Source organism: Phalaenopsis equestris, unplaced genomic scaffold (genome assembly GCF_001263595.1).
Source record: "Phalaenopsis equestris unplaced genomic scaffold, ASM126359v1 Scaffold000258, whole genome shotgun sequence".
Lineage (NCBI taxonomy): Eukaryota > Viridiplantae > Streptophyta > Magnoliopsida > Asparagales > Orchidaceae > Phalaenopsis > Phalaenopsis equestris.
In genome coordinates, this window is record NW_018164700.1 from 601,395 (window position 1) to 613,700 (window position 12,306).

The window sequence follows — 12,306 nt, forward strand, 5'->3', positions numbered from 1 at the left end:
TATATATATATATATATTTATTTATTTATTTATTTTTAATTCATTCATATAAAATAGGAATATTAACAATGGATGGCACACCGTTATCACTCTAGTTTCAAAGGCTTAGAGACACCAAAGCCACTCTCCTCAAATAGTTTTTATCGACATCATTTTACACTCAAAATGAATCATATCTCTTTATTTAGCTTCAACATTAAATTTTGCCACTTTTATTTTTTTTCTTGTGTTTTTTATTATGAGATTACCCCCAACAAATCGAGGTGTAAAATGATGTCGATATTTAGGTGCTCAATTTTAGCAGTATCTTTTATTAATATATTTGAGGTCTAAAATAACTTCTCAAGGCTTATTTTTAGGTTTTGTGTGTAGTGCCATGCAACTCTAAAAAAGTGTAAAATATCAAGCCAGGTAATAGTATCGAAATCAATTTACGAACTAACATTCAATATTGAGAAGGATCATTAAGGAAATTTTGTATCATTAGACATGTTGTGATTCAAATCAATAAGCTTGTTGAATCCAAATTTGTTATGTGAGACTTGCGTAAGAAATAAAGCGACAGGAAGCTAGAGGGAGAAATAAAAAGAAGTAACATAGCACACACGGACTGGCCCCGTGGGGCAAACTAGGGTATTCCTGGGCTCTGCAACCTATTTTATATATGAAAAATATGGGTTACAAGAGAGGAGGGGAGAGTGTTCTCCCTACAGAATATGGGTCTAGATAAAATAGCCAATTTATAAAGGATAGATGGTCATTAGGTAGGAAATTACATATTTGCCCCCACTTTAGAGAAGGGTTTACAAGATATTATAGTCTTTTCTTATATCTATTTATATTTATAACTTATTTTGGCACCTCTTCGTATTAAATGAGACTCTAGGTTGGCAAGTTTTTTCGCTATCGGAAGCTAGTAGGGTATGGGAATGGTAGTCGGTTAGTCATAGGGTGGCCGATCGACTTTGCTTGTTCCCTGATAATTACTGTAGAACTAGCAGGGAAGTCATTGAGAGAGCCTCATGTTGACATTCGTGAGATTGTCGAGGGTACTAGACCATGGTCCAGTTGTTGGAGGCTATCTTCATTCACTCAGCCTAGGCAGATCTTCGTTCGGTCGGCTGGGTATCATTAGGCTAATAGTTCCTAAGCTGGCCTGCCTTAGCTAGCTTTTGATATGGACTGTCATATTTTCTCGAGATCTATGTAGACTATTTTTTGGTATACACCTGTAAATAAGAAGAGTCATTTTTCAAGAAGATCAACATCATATTTTCTTGAAGATGATGATACTCCCTTTTTACTATAATCAAATTTAATTCTAGGTAGTTTGATCATTTCGAATCCTTTGCGACAAAGCTCCTTTACCAATAAAATTTTATTTCAAAGATGTTATAACAACTCGGCTATGTGGCTTGAAATGGTCTAGATAGGAATAAAAGATCAGATGGAGTAATTAATTACTGATAATTAATTATCCAAAAAAATTGAAAGTGTCATTAATGATTAAAAATTAAACCAATTCAACAATAAAACATCTGACTCTCTAATTAGCTTTTTTTTTCTCATGTCCACATTTTTTATAAATATATACTCTTATTTTACTCATTTTTCAGTTCAAGATTTAAACTAAAAATATTAATTTAAAATCTCATTAATTATCAACAATTATACTTGTGTTTTTAAATTATCGTAAAATAATCAAAATAAAAACTAAATTATAGTAAAATAATGGAAATAAAAACTAGGCGCGTTTACATACATGGCACACAATTCTAATCTATTTACATATCTGACACCTATACCTTCATATTTACACTCATAGCACTCAAAATTTTAATATCACATAAAAAATAACACTATTACCACTTTTTAAAAGTGAAATACACATTTTTCGTGTAATTGAAGTGCACATTTTCGCGAAATTGAAATACACATTTTCATGTATAGGTTTAAAACACTGAAGTGAATACTTAAGAATTGTGTTTATTTTTTTTATAAAAAATAATCTTAATTTATTAGAATTAAATGAAAACGTGACATTCAATAGGATACAATGGAGGAAAATGATTCATGTAACCGACCCCACTTAGTAGGATAAAAACTTGTTGTTGTTGTTGTAGGTTTAAAGCAATAAGTGCTATGAAGGTAAATATGCTAGATTAGATGAGAGATATGTAAATACATAAGAATTATCTGCTAGTCATATAAATTTTTCTAAAAATTAATAAGTATGCTAGTCAAATTAATTAAATTGATAATAAATTATTAATTAACAATTTATTATTCAATTATAATCATTCAAGAAGGTTCATAACATTCATTGTCATATTATATCATTTTCATACTTATATTTTTTCATATAAATATTTATAATAGGAACGTCATTTTACCTATATTAATTATGGTATATTAATATCAGTACCATTTTTCAATTTACTTGCATGACTATTTTAATGTTTTTAGCTTGAACTGTAAAGATTGAACTCTATCAATCAACTTATATATATAAACATTCTATAATATATATGTAAATAATATATATATATATATATATAATTTAATAATATATATATATATAAAGTTGGGAATGACTCGCCTTTTCTTCAAATGGTGGAAATATTTCAAAATGAAGTGGTTTTCAATCAAACTTCCCCTTCGGTGGCCTGCAATGTTGATTTTATTTAGGGAGTTTGGTACATTCGGTGCAGCAAATTATAGATCTAGGATATATTTTTTCTTTGGATATATGTTGGATGGAAAAGCTCTTAGTAGATGGATGGTATTTTGGTCAAACGATTGATTAGAGGATTGAGGATGAAGCATTACTTCTTTGATTGGAGTTGGATCATCTTACCCGTTGGGTATCAGACATATATGAAGGCCTTGAGCCTATAGTAGTGTTATTAAAGATCTAAATTGGTTATTTAGATGGCTTTGAAATTGGATTTGGTGATGATTAAAGTTGAACCATCTGTTTTTGGTTGTGCTTTGAGATTAGCGGTGTGTCTGTTAGGCTCGATCGAAGGGTGAAAACACTGAACTTGAGTTGCTTTAATTTAGTCAATTCAAAAAGACGTCTTATTCTGAAACCACCATACATAGATAGTGGAGGCACGAATTTTGGCTTTCTTGAGTGGACTAGCGGGACTGATTCAGAATTAACTGGTAATTTTATAGAGATTAGTCAAGATTCTTGCTGAGCTTTCTAGCATTGATTCCATTGGAGAGCAACATGTTTGATTAACCACTTGGATTAAGATTTTTCCTTTTTTATTTTTTGGATCCTTCTGATAGAAAAAAAATTAACTTATTATTTGAATTATGTAGATGGTCTATCTGGAGGAAACATCTCTTCTGGACAGAGAGCATTCAAGTTCATTAGCAGGTGCAATCGAATCATTAAAGGCTAGCACTCTCCGCCTTCCAGTTGTCAGTGGAGCAAGGGTGCGTATCTCCCTAATGGGCCATAGTAGTTTATTATGCATTCAAAATATCATAACAAAGAAATGTAGGTGTGCTAAATAGTCAATAATCTGTGATTACGGTTATCATCACGTGCTTAACAGGCTAATTTGCAAGAAGTGAAAAATGCCGTTGGGTCGGCAGTAAACATGTTGCAGGCGATGGGAGCTTCCATGCACTCCTTAATGTCAAAGGTCACTGCTTAGCTTTTCATCCATCATATCCACTTTACATTCTCCTTTCTTTACTATTTTTCTTTGCACAAGCTCCATGCTCAATTTAAAAAATTCTTTTACATTGTTTCCTGGCTGTTCTTCTTAATATTCACAAACTGCCTCGCATGTAATAGTGTAGTGTACTAAATAGTGATGATGGAATGTGGTTTTAAAAATTTGAGTGGTGTGCATGTAAATATGAATGTTTAGGTGTTAGATAGGTAAATACGTGAGAGTTGTGTGGTCTATGTAAAAGATCTTTTTAATCAAATATTTTCTTTTCTGTATCCTTTCTCTGAAAATTTTCTTCTCTATAGGTGCAAGACACGAGCTCCTTGGTTTCAGAACTCGCCAAAGTTGCTGCAAAAGAGCAAGCTTTGTTAGATCAATCCAGAAATCTGCTAACCACAGTAGCAGCACTACATGTAAGGAAAAATACCCGTCTGCCCTATTTTCTTGCAATACAAATTCATAGTTAAAGCAGAAGTGTAAACCTTCAAACAGGTCAAGCACTGTAGCCTGCGAGGCCATCTCCTTCAATTAAAACGCTGAACCGGAGAGATGTAATCATAGAGCAGCTGATTATGATTACTTACTAACACCAAGTCAGCATTTTTTTTTCTGACTTGATATTGAACCAAAGGTAAGAAAGCTTGATTGATGATAGTTAGTGGGTGTGCAATGTGTGTTTTTATTTTATTTTTATTCGGCCTGACATGGCTGCTTCATGTATTTTATTTATTTTTATTTTTTTGTCATGCAAATAACCATATGTGTACAGGATTCTGGTTTTGTACAAATTTTATGGGTTTTTTTTTTCTTTCTAATCCGCAAGTGTATTTTGCCTTTCGAAAAAAAATATCTAAGACGTTCTTTTTTCTCGCTTGCTAAACAGTGATTTTATTTTCGTTCGATTATGTTTTACTGGTATGATCTGGAATTAGATAAATTATGTCACACAAGTTGTCAATTGACTAATATTCATAGAGTCTAATTTGAAATGGGTCAACCAAATAAAATTTTAATTTAGTTGGCTAACACCGTCAGCGAGAGCTTTGGCTTTATGTTGATTTTGATGAGCGACTTGAACCATACTTATTTGGGAATGAATAAGCTTCAAGGAAATCATATAGAAAGTATGACTCTTAGTTGCTCTATGGGTGTAGGCTATGGCTCCTACCATGGAGGCTAAGTATAAGCACATCAACTACTATGCTTAAAATGATTGAGATTATGCAAGCTTGTATGAACGGCTCTATATGCCTTGTATCATAATGAAAGTTGTTGTTTGATGGTTTTATGATTTAATGCTCTTATTTGAATGAATGGTCACTGACCAACTAAAAATACTTATGTTAAAATTTTCTTATTTATAATGAAACAAGCGTTTTATATTAAATAAAAAAAAGGATGGTTGGATTATCATATAATAATAATAATAATAATATGGGAATTTGATAGTTAAAAAATCATAGAAATATTGCTTTGGTAAATAATTAAGATTTGGATGTATGTAACTCCTAATAATAACAAGGAAAATTTACATAAAAATCAAATATTTCTTGTGTATTTACCTATGTAACGCTTAAAATTTGATATTTATATTTATAATATTTGGTGTAATAACTTAGGCATGAAAAGATATATTTTACTTTTTATAATTTAATAATAATAGGATTTTTGATGTAATATTAAACATTTGAGTGATATTTAGTTATGTAAATGCATAAGAATTGTGGGGTGTGCATAATAAAGGTAAAAAATGATTACTGCCTAAAATTAATTTAATGTTAATTTCATTTCAATTCCACGGAGACTTCTAGCTTCTCATCATAATTAAAATTTAGGAGAATTTACATGATGTATTTACATATCTGGCACTTAAAACTTTCATATTTACACACATAACATTCAAATCATTAATACTACATAAAAAATAACACTATTATCACACTTTAAAAATAAAATCCACATTTTTCATGCATAGGTTTAAAACATTATATTGCTATGTATGTAAATATGAAAGTTCATGTCTGAGACATGTAACTATTTAAGAATTAAGTGCTAGGTAAGTAAATTTCCCTAAATTGTAATATATTTTTGTGTAACACTAAAACTTTTGACATCACACAAACAATATCACATAAATAATTATTAAAATTTAGATATTATATATAAATAAATAATTTAAATCAACCAAGGCTGAATAGTGCTCAAAAACTCGAATTGAGCTCGAGCTGAGCTTGAACAGGTTAATAACAAACAAGCTTGAGTTTGAAGAGGCTCAAGCTTAGCTCGACTACGTACCTTCGCTGCTCTACCTTTAATTGCATTTCAAGGCCACCTCTAAATTAAAATAATTTCATGATTGTATTGTATATCAAATATCTAATAATTTGTGCTAGTTTTTTTTTTTTTTTTTTTCTCATTTTGTAAAAATGTACCACTAAAAATATTTTATATTGCCTGGTTAGGCTATTAAATGTTTTCTATCAAGATACAATTTACACCTCGGTGATTTTCAAACTACTGAATCAATGCATTTATGTCTGTCACGATTAAACAATTGATAATTTGACAAAAATGGAAATATGAATTGAGGTGAGTTTTAATAATTGAGTGAGAATTTGAAAATTGGATGAAAGAAGGGTGCTGATTTTGTAAGCAGCTAGCTATGTTTCTAGTGTGCAACTCCATCAAAAAAATTTCCATGATCCGACATGAATATCGAGGTATGACATGGATCTTGAGGTAATTTTTGAGCAAGAAATGTTCAAACATAGGCTAAAAGTCATCGATAACTCCGATTCCAGAAAACCTACAATCAAACTAACAACTCAACGATATGGATCTAACGATGCCAAAATTTGGTCTGATCAGAGTCAAACCAAACCCCAATCAAGCCATTAAATCACATTTGGGGGCTTTTCAAATATAATTGAAAGGTCAAATAAATTCTAAATATGACATGCTTATAGTCAAATCGAGCGTATCAATGAGAAGAATCCAATGAGTCAAATATCGCTCAATTATGACATCATTAAGACAATAAAATATTCATCACAAAAAAGTCATAGACGTGGTGAACGACCAGATGAGCATTGGCCTTGCTAATGTGTCGAGTAACCCACCCATGACCTTGATGTGGCCTATTATGAAGGAGACAAGTCAGGATGGCGAGCTATGATAGAAAGTTAGGGTAGGTGATGGAAATTAGGTGCATATGTTTTTTTGTTTAAATTTTGACGCTTTAAGCCATAGAAGTAAATAATGAAATTAGGAGTGAAATATTCAAATTTGATTGTTTTGTGTGCTATGTATCTAAATGCTCTTAAAATTTTTTAAATGGTCGGATATAATTTTTGCTTTCTTATAGTTCTTGTGTGTTGCTAAATGATGATTCTTTTGAGTTCTAACAAACATTGATGATAACTTCTGAGGGAGAGGACTCTTCTTTACTCCACTAAGGCCTGCATTTATCAATTGATGATTTTAATCCTTATCAAAATGTATGCATTTCCGCCCTTCTTTATATTGTATGTCACTCATACTTTCACAGCTTCTTCCTATATCTCCAAGTTCGAGAATCCCATATACTGCTGGAACAATGACATGACTATACTGCTTTTCTTCAGTAGTTTTTGCATTTTTTTGATTTGCTCTTTATACTTATTCCTGAAGGACTGCATATACTTCTTTTTCGCATAAAAGGTGTGGACAAGTCTATTCGTTTTATCAAAATACAGAAAGGGGAAAGGAGTGGCTTTCATTTCATCGCAGCAAAAACTAAGTAAAGCACTGAAATTTATAGTGATGGTTCATTAGACGAATCTGTCAAGTTGTCATGCATGCAATAATATGTATATGTCCAAGCTTATATCAATCACTACGTGGACAAAAATAGTAAGTCTGGACCAAGGATGTATCGGCGACGACGGCATAGATTTTACCACATCATTGAACGTAATTCCGATTAACCAGACATATTATTTTCCCCATAACTCGACACAAATCAGATTCATTTAGTGGCCCCAAGCCTTAAATTTACTGTGTATAATTGTAATTAGCATTGAACGCATTTGTTAATCACTATTAATGTTGAACTTTCCTGCTCAAAACTCTCACCCAGATTTCGTTGTATTTTTCTGTTGTATTGGTTATATTGATGCAACTAAAATACAATAAAATTCACACACACACATATATATATATATTATATATTATATATATATATATATATATATATATGTGTGTGTGTACAAATTTCACCTGGGAGTCTGATGAGCAATGACAAGACCTCATGTTCTTTACTCTCTTCTTTTAATAAAATGGGATCTTCTCCGTCATCACTGGTATATCAAATCCTGAAAGAAATACTATCCTGTCCAACCCATTTGGTTATTTTGATTTGCCCATTCATGCTTTATTATGTCCTGCAGGAGATGTCAAATAAAACAAAGGATATGATGCATACAAGAATCAGTTCAACAAATTTACCTTCTCTCAATCACTTACATGCAGCATGAAATGTGGAAATAAGCTGCTCTGAGCTTAGTAATGCTGAATTTCACATGTCACTGACAAAAGCTGATGGTTGCAGTTTACTGTTCTTACCAGCACATGATCTGTAACTGTACCATACTTAATTTTAAAATTTCATAAGAACTTAGCTGCTTATTTCTGATGCTTCATACAAAAGCATGAAGTTTATATGGCTGATTTCTTTTTAAAATGTTCTCTTTGGATTGCTCTGATTGTAACAGTATCATCGTCCTTCTTTTTCGTACAATAACAAGCGTTTGGGGTGACCTGAATTCAATTAGCATGATAAATTTACCATCTGATAACACTAAGGAAAATATGAGATAATTATGCTTCAGTGGTTGGATTTTGATAGATTTTTATAGTTGTTGGGCTCTATTTAGCTAAAATGAGCCATGACTTGATTAGGTGCGGGGATATAGAATATTTATCAAGGCCGGAAAAAAATTTTAGAAAAAAAAAGAAAGAAATCTATATATATATATATATATATATATATCGTTAACTAGAATTCAGATTCAGGAGTGGAGCGGAATGATGAGAACTATGGAAGTTTTGGTGGTCTCTGCACGCGAACTTCGCACCTTTTGAGCTAGCTATAATAGCGATTGTATTGCGATAGTTCGTTCAGGAAGGCAATGGATTTGAGCGAAGTCGTAAGGGAGAGGGAAAGACGCTGCTTTCGAGCAGAGGAAGAAATCGAGAGTGGAGAGAAAATGAAATTTAGGCAAGTGGATGCGTAAATAAGGTCATTTTCATCAGATTTGTATCGAAATTGCATTGATTATTTTGAAGCTAACAAGTAAAGTATTTATGTCGAGTCTTTCGACACAAATTCGACGCATAATCCGTAGAAACTCCAAAATAAAATTTTTTTCGCCAATTATCGACCGCTAATTAGACGCTAATATTTGCGCCAACAACAATAATTTCTGCTTCTCTTGTAGTGATAGTAAATATTAGTTCAGTTATGAATGCAAACGGGCTTTAAAAAAATGCCTCTCGACTGTGGAAGGCCCCATTTATGGGAGGAAGTAGGTAGGTTTTTTATGTCGCGGGAGTACGGATCGCCGCGCCTTCAAGTTTAAAAACCGCGTGTCAAATCGGGCCCATAAGCCTGTCAGCACAGGAACCAGGCCCGGCACCTCCCGTTCTATCTTATCGGTTCCACAATCATAGAGAAATGCATCTTGTTGGCGGGCCATTGCTTTAGATGGTTGACATGACGGGTTTGATCAAAAACTTTGATGACGTGGCACCACTAGCTTCAATGTCTTCTTTTGTCCGTAAACGTGTCGTCGTGTTTACCGTGTTCATTTCCGAGTCAGTTGGGTCCTTGGGTCGGTGTTTTCTCTCTCCGAGTCAAACTCGAGTCATCATATCGTTGGAGATTGAGCTTCATTAATCATATCGAGTTCGAACTTTAACTCAAAACTTAAGTCAATGAATTCGAGCCTATTCATAAATTGATTTGTTTATTATAAAATAAAATAATATTAATTTAAGATAGTCTTATATTAAAATAATAAATATAATGAATAATTAGAACATAAATAATAAGAAATCATTTAATATAAAATATAAAAATATTTGTTTTAAAATACTTTTAATACTTTAAAAAACTTTAAAATAAAATGTTTAATTTTTATTTATTATAAGTATATTTAATATTATGAGATGATCGAGGGAGTCGATCAATCCTCCATAAATATGAAGTAAATCACTTATCAATGGTAGAATGAATAAGAAGAAACCACGAACTTACCTTTAAATTATAGTTTAAATACTACCTCTTATGCTTAACAGTAGATACTGTCTTTAGGAACATTTACATACACACCACTCATTTCCTATGTATTTACACATCTAACACCTAAACTTTCAATTTTAACATTCATGCCATCTTAACTATCCATGAAAAAGTATATTTCACTTTTCCAAAATTAAATTGATGGACTTTTGATTTTTTATCCAATTTACTCTTTTTTTTCTTAATATTTTATCTGTTTTATCTGCCGATAATGAAGTGAAATTTTAATCTTTCAGTCTACATATTCAAATCATTAAAATTTAATTTTTGATGCACATCATTTATAATATCTAATACAGGGATAATATCATTTATGTCTTTCTAATATTTTTATTTTGTTTCTTTTTTTTTTAATTTTATCGGTAATTTATTTAAAAATATTAGTCTATAATCATGCACAATAATCTTATTTGAAATTTATACATCTATTTGAATAAAATAGAGCCGTTGGCATTGAATGGTTTCTTCAGACAACGAGCCAGGTCAGTGCTATAAGTGTTTGTTATGAAACTTAGTTATATAAATCTGGCCCAGTAATTATAAAATGATATAACGATAACAAATATTTATACCAATATCACAAATTTTTTTTAAAGGCATTCATGTAAGTATTTAATAAGCATTAACAAGTGATGCGTGCTAGAAAAATTGATACAATCGAGTAATATATTATCATCATAGTTTGCTATGAAGATTCAACATACAATCAAAAGAGAGAAAACAACTTGTAGTAATGCCAAAAGTTTTTACGAGAAAATTCTACGAATGGAAAAAATCACGGGGTCTGTCCCAGGTGAAGATTTCTATTATAAAATGATGATTATAGTCGCAACCATTTGTTCCACAAATGAGAAAGAGTTACAAGGTTTCCTAAGTTATAATGTTAATATGCAGATAAATTTGTTGCAATGATCAGACGACGACCAATAGCGATCGACGATAGTCGACGACGATCGTCGATGGCATGAGTGATGATAGACTTCAGCTTCTACTCAAAGCTTTTGTTAGAAATGGGCTCTACGGTGAAGCCCGGTCCACTATGCTTCGGCGGTTATTTTGCTTTGGAGAGTCACACATCTTCACAAATAACCACTCCCGCCTTCCTTTTTTGTGAAGTGAAGCATCTCTTCGCTCCCTCCTATTCGTGATAGCTTCATAAAAGCTTCAGATGACTCTCCTTGGGTTTAGAAGTCACGCTTTGAGTTCTTCTTCGATTTCCTAGGGATAGAGGAAGGTTTCCTCGTTGCAGAGGAAGAGAAGTGCAAGAAGGAGTAGTTCCTTGTGGCGGAAGGAAGAAAAAGGAAGAAGAAGAAGATTGTTCTCCCCAGACTTCTTCTTAGTGGCTTGTGGAAAAAGAGAAATTGTGTTTATTTCTTTTGTAAGTTTATCTTCTTAGGTGTATCTTGATGTAGAGAGAGAAGAAGAGAAATAGAGCAACAAAGAGTGATAGATTCTTCTTATAAGTCGAGGTGATCGACTGGTGTAAATTCCTCAAGTAGTAAAATCCTCTGCAACTCCGTGGACGTAGGCAATTTACGAAACCATGTAAATCTGTGTGTTCCGCTGTGTGTGTTCTTTTCTGGTGTGATTTTTCTCGTTCTATTTTTTGTGATAGATTCTCCTGTTTGATTTATATATATACCACAACATGTGTATGTGTAGATCTCGTTGCAACAACAGCTTCAAGTTCTCTCTTTAAGCCTTAAGCTCTCTTCACCCCTCTTGAGAGTGGTGGGGCTTAATTTATAGTGTTTTGTGTGCAAGGAATATGAACCACTTTAATCAGATGATCTGAAGAGATTCTTTTGATTAAACGATGTTTGATGAACATTTGAGTGCTTTAACGATATCAAAATTCAGTGATCGTATGATCATTGGATTTGTTTTGTCGAGACGCTCGATTCAACTATAAGCTGACAGACTCAACATTCCTTTGACCTCCCAATATATGCTCGAAAAGCTTTAAAAAATTACTTCTTTTTGTAATTTTGGTAATATTATGTTCATATCATCGAGTCGGCCAGTTTGACAATAAGTTTGCTGAAATAAAAGCTCTGAAAATTTTTTAATCGAAGTTTGAATATTTCTAGCTAAAAAATCCAGCTCGATACCCGGGTAATACCTTTAGATTCATGTGGGATGATAAGATTTTGTTCATGATGTATCAACAGGCATACTAGAATTAATTGTTATAATTTATAAAATAAAATTAAGGTTTATAATACTTATAAATAAAATTGTTCTAAGGACATTAAAATAATAGTTATATGAAAA

At 32.1% G+C, this 12,306-nt stretch overlaps 1 protein-coding gene across 2 annotated transcripts in view; it reads left to right on the plus strand.

Moving 5' to 3' along the window:
• LOC110024545 (QWRF motif-containing protein 2-like) overlaps positions 1-4,479 on the plus strand; it is a 37,015-nt gene extending 32,536 nt beyond the window's left edge. For both annotated transcript variants that reach the window (XM_020724571.1, XM_020724570.1), the window contains 4 exons: positions 3,331-3,447; positions 3,570-3,659; positions 3,998-4,105; positions 4,185-4,479. In XM_020724571.1, coding sequence (XP_020580230.1) covers positions 3,331-3,447; positions 3,570-3,659; positions 3,998-4,105; positions 4,185-4,232 — 363 coding nt within the window. In that variant the 3' untranslated portion in view covers positions 4,233-4,479. The remainder of the gene's footprint in view (positions 1-3,330; positions 3,448-3,569; positions 3,660-3,997; positions 4,106-4,184) is intronic.
• The last annotated feature ends 7,827 nt before the right edge of the window (positions 4,480-12,306 follow it).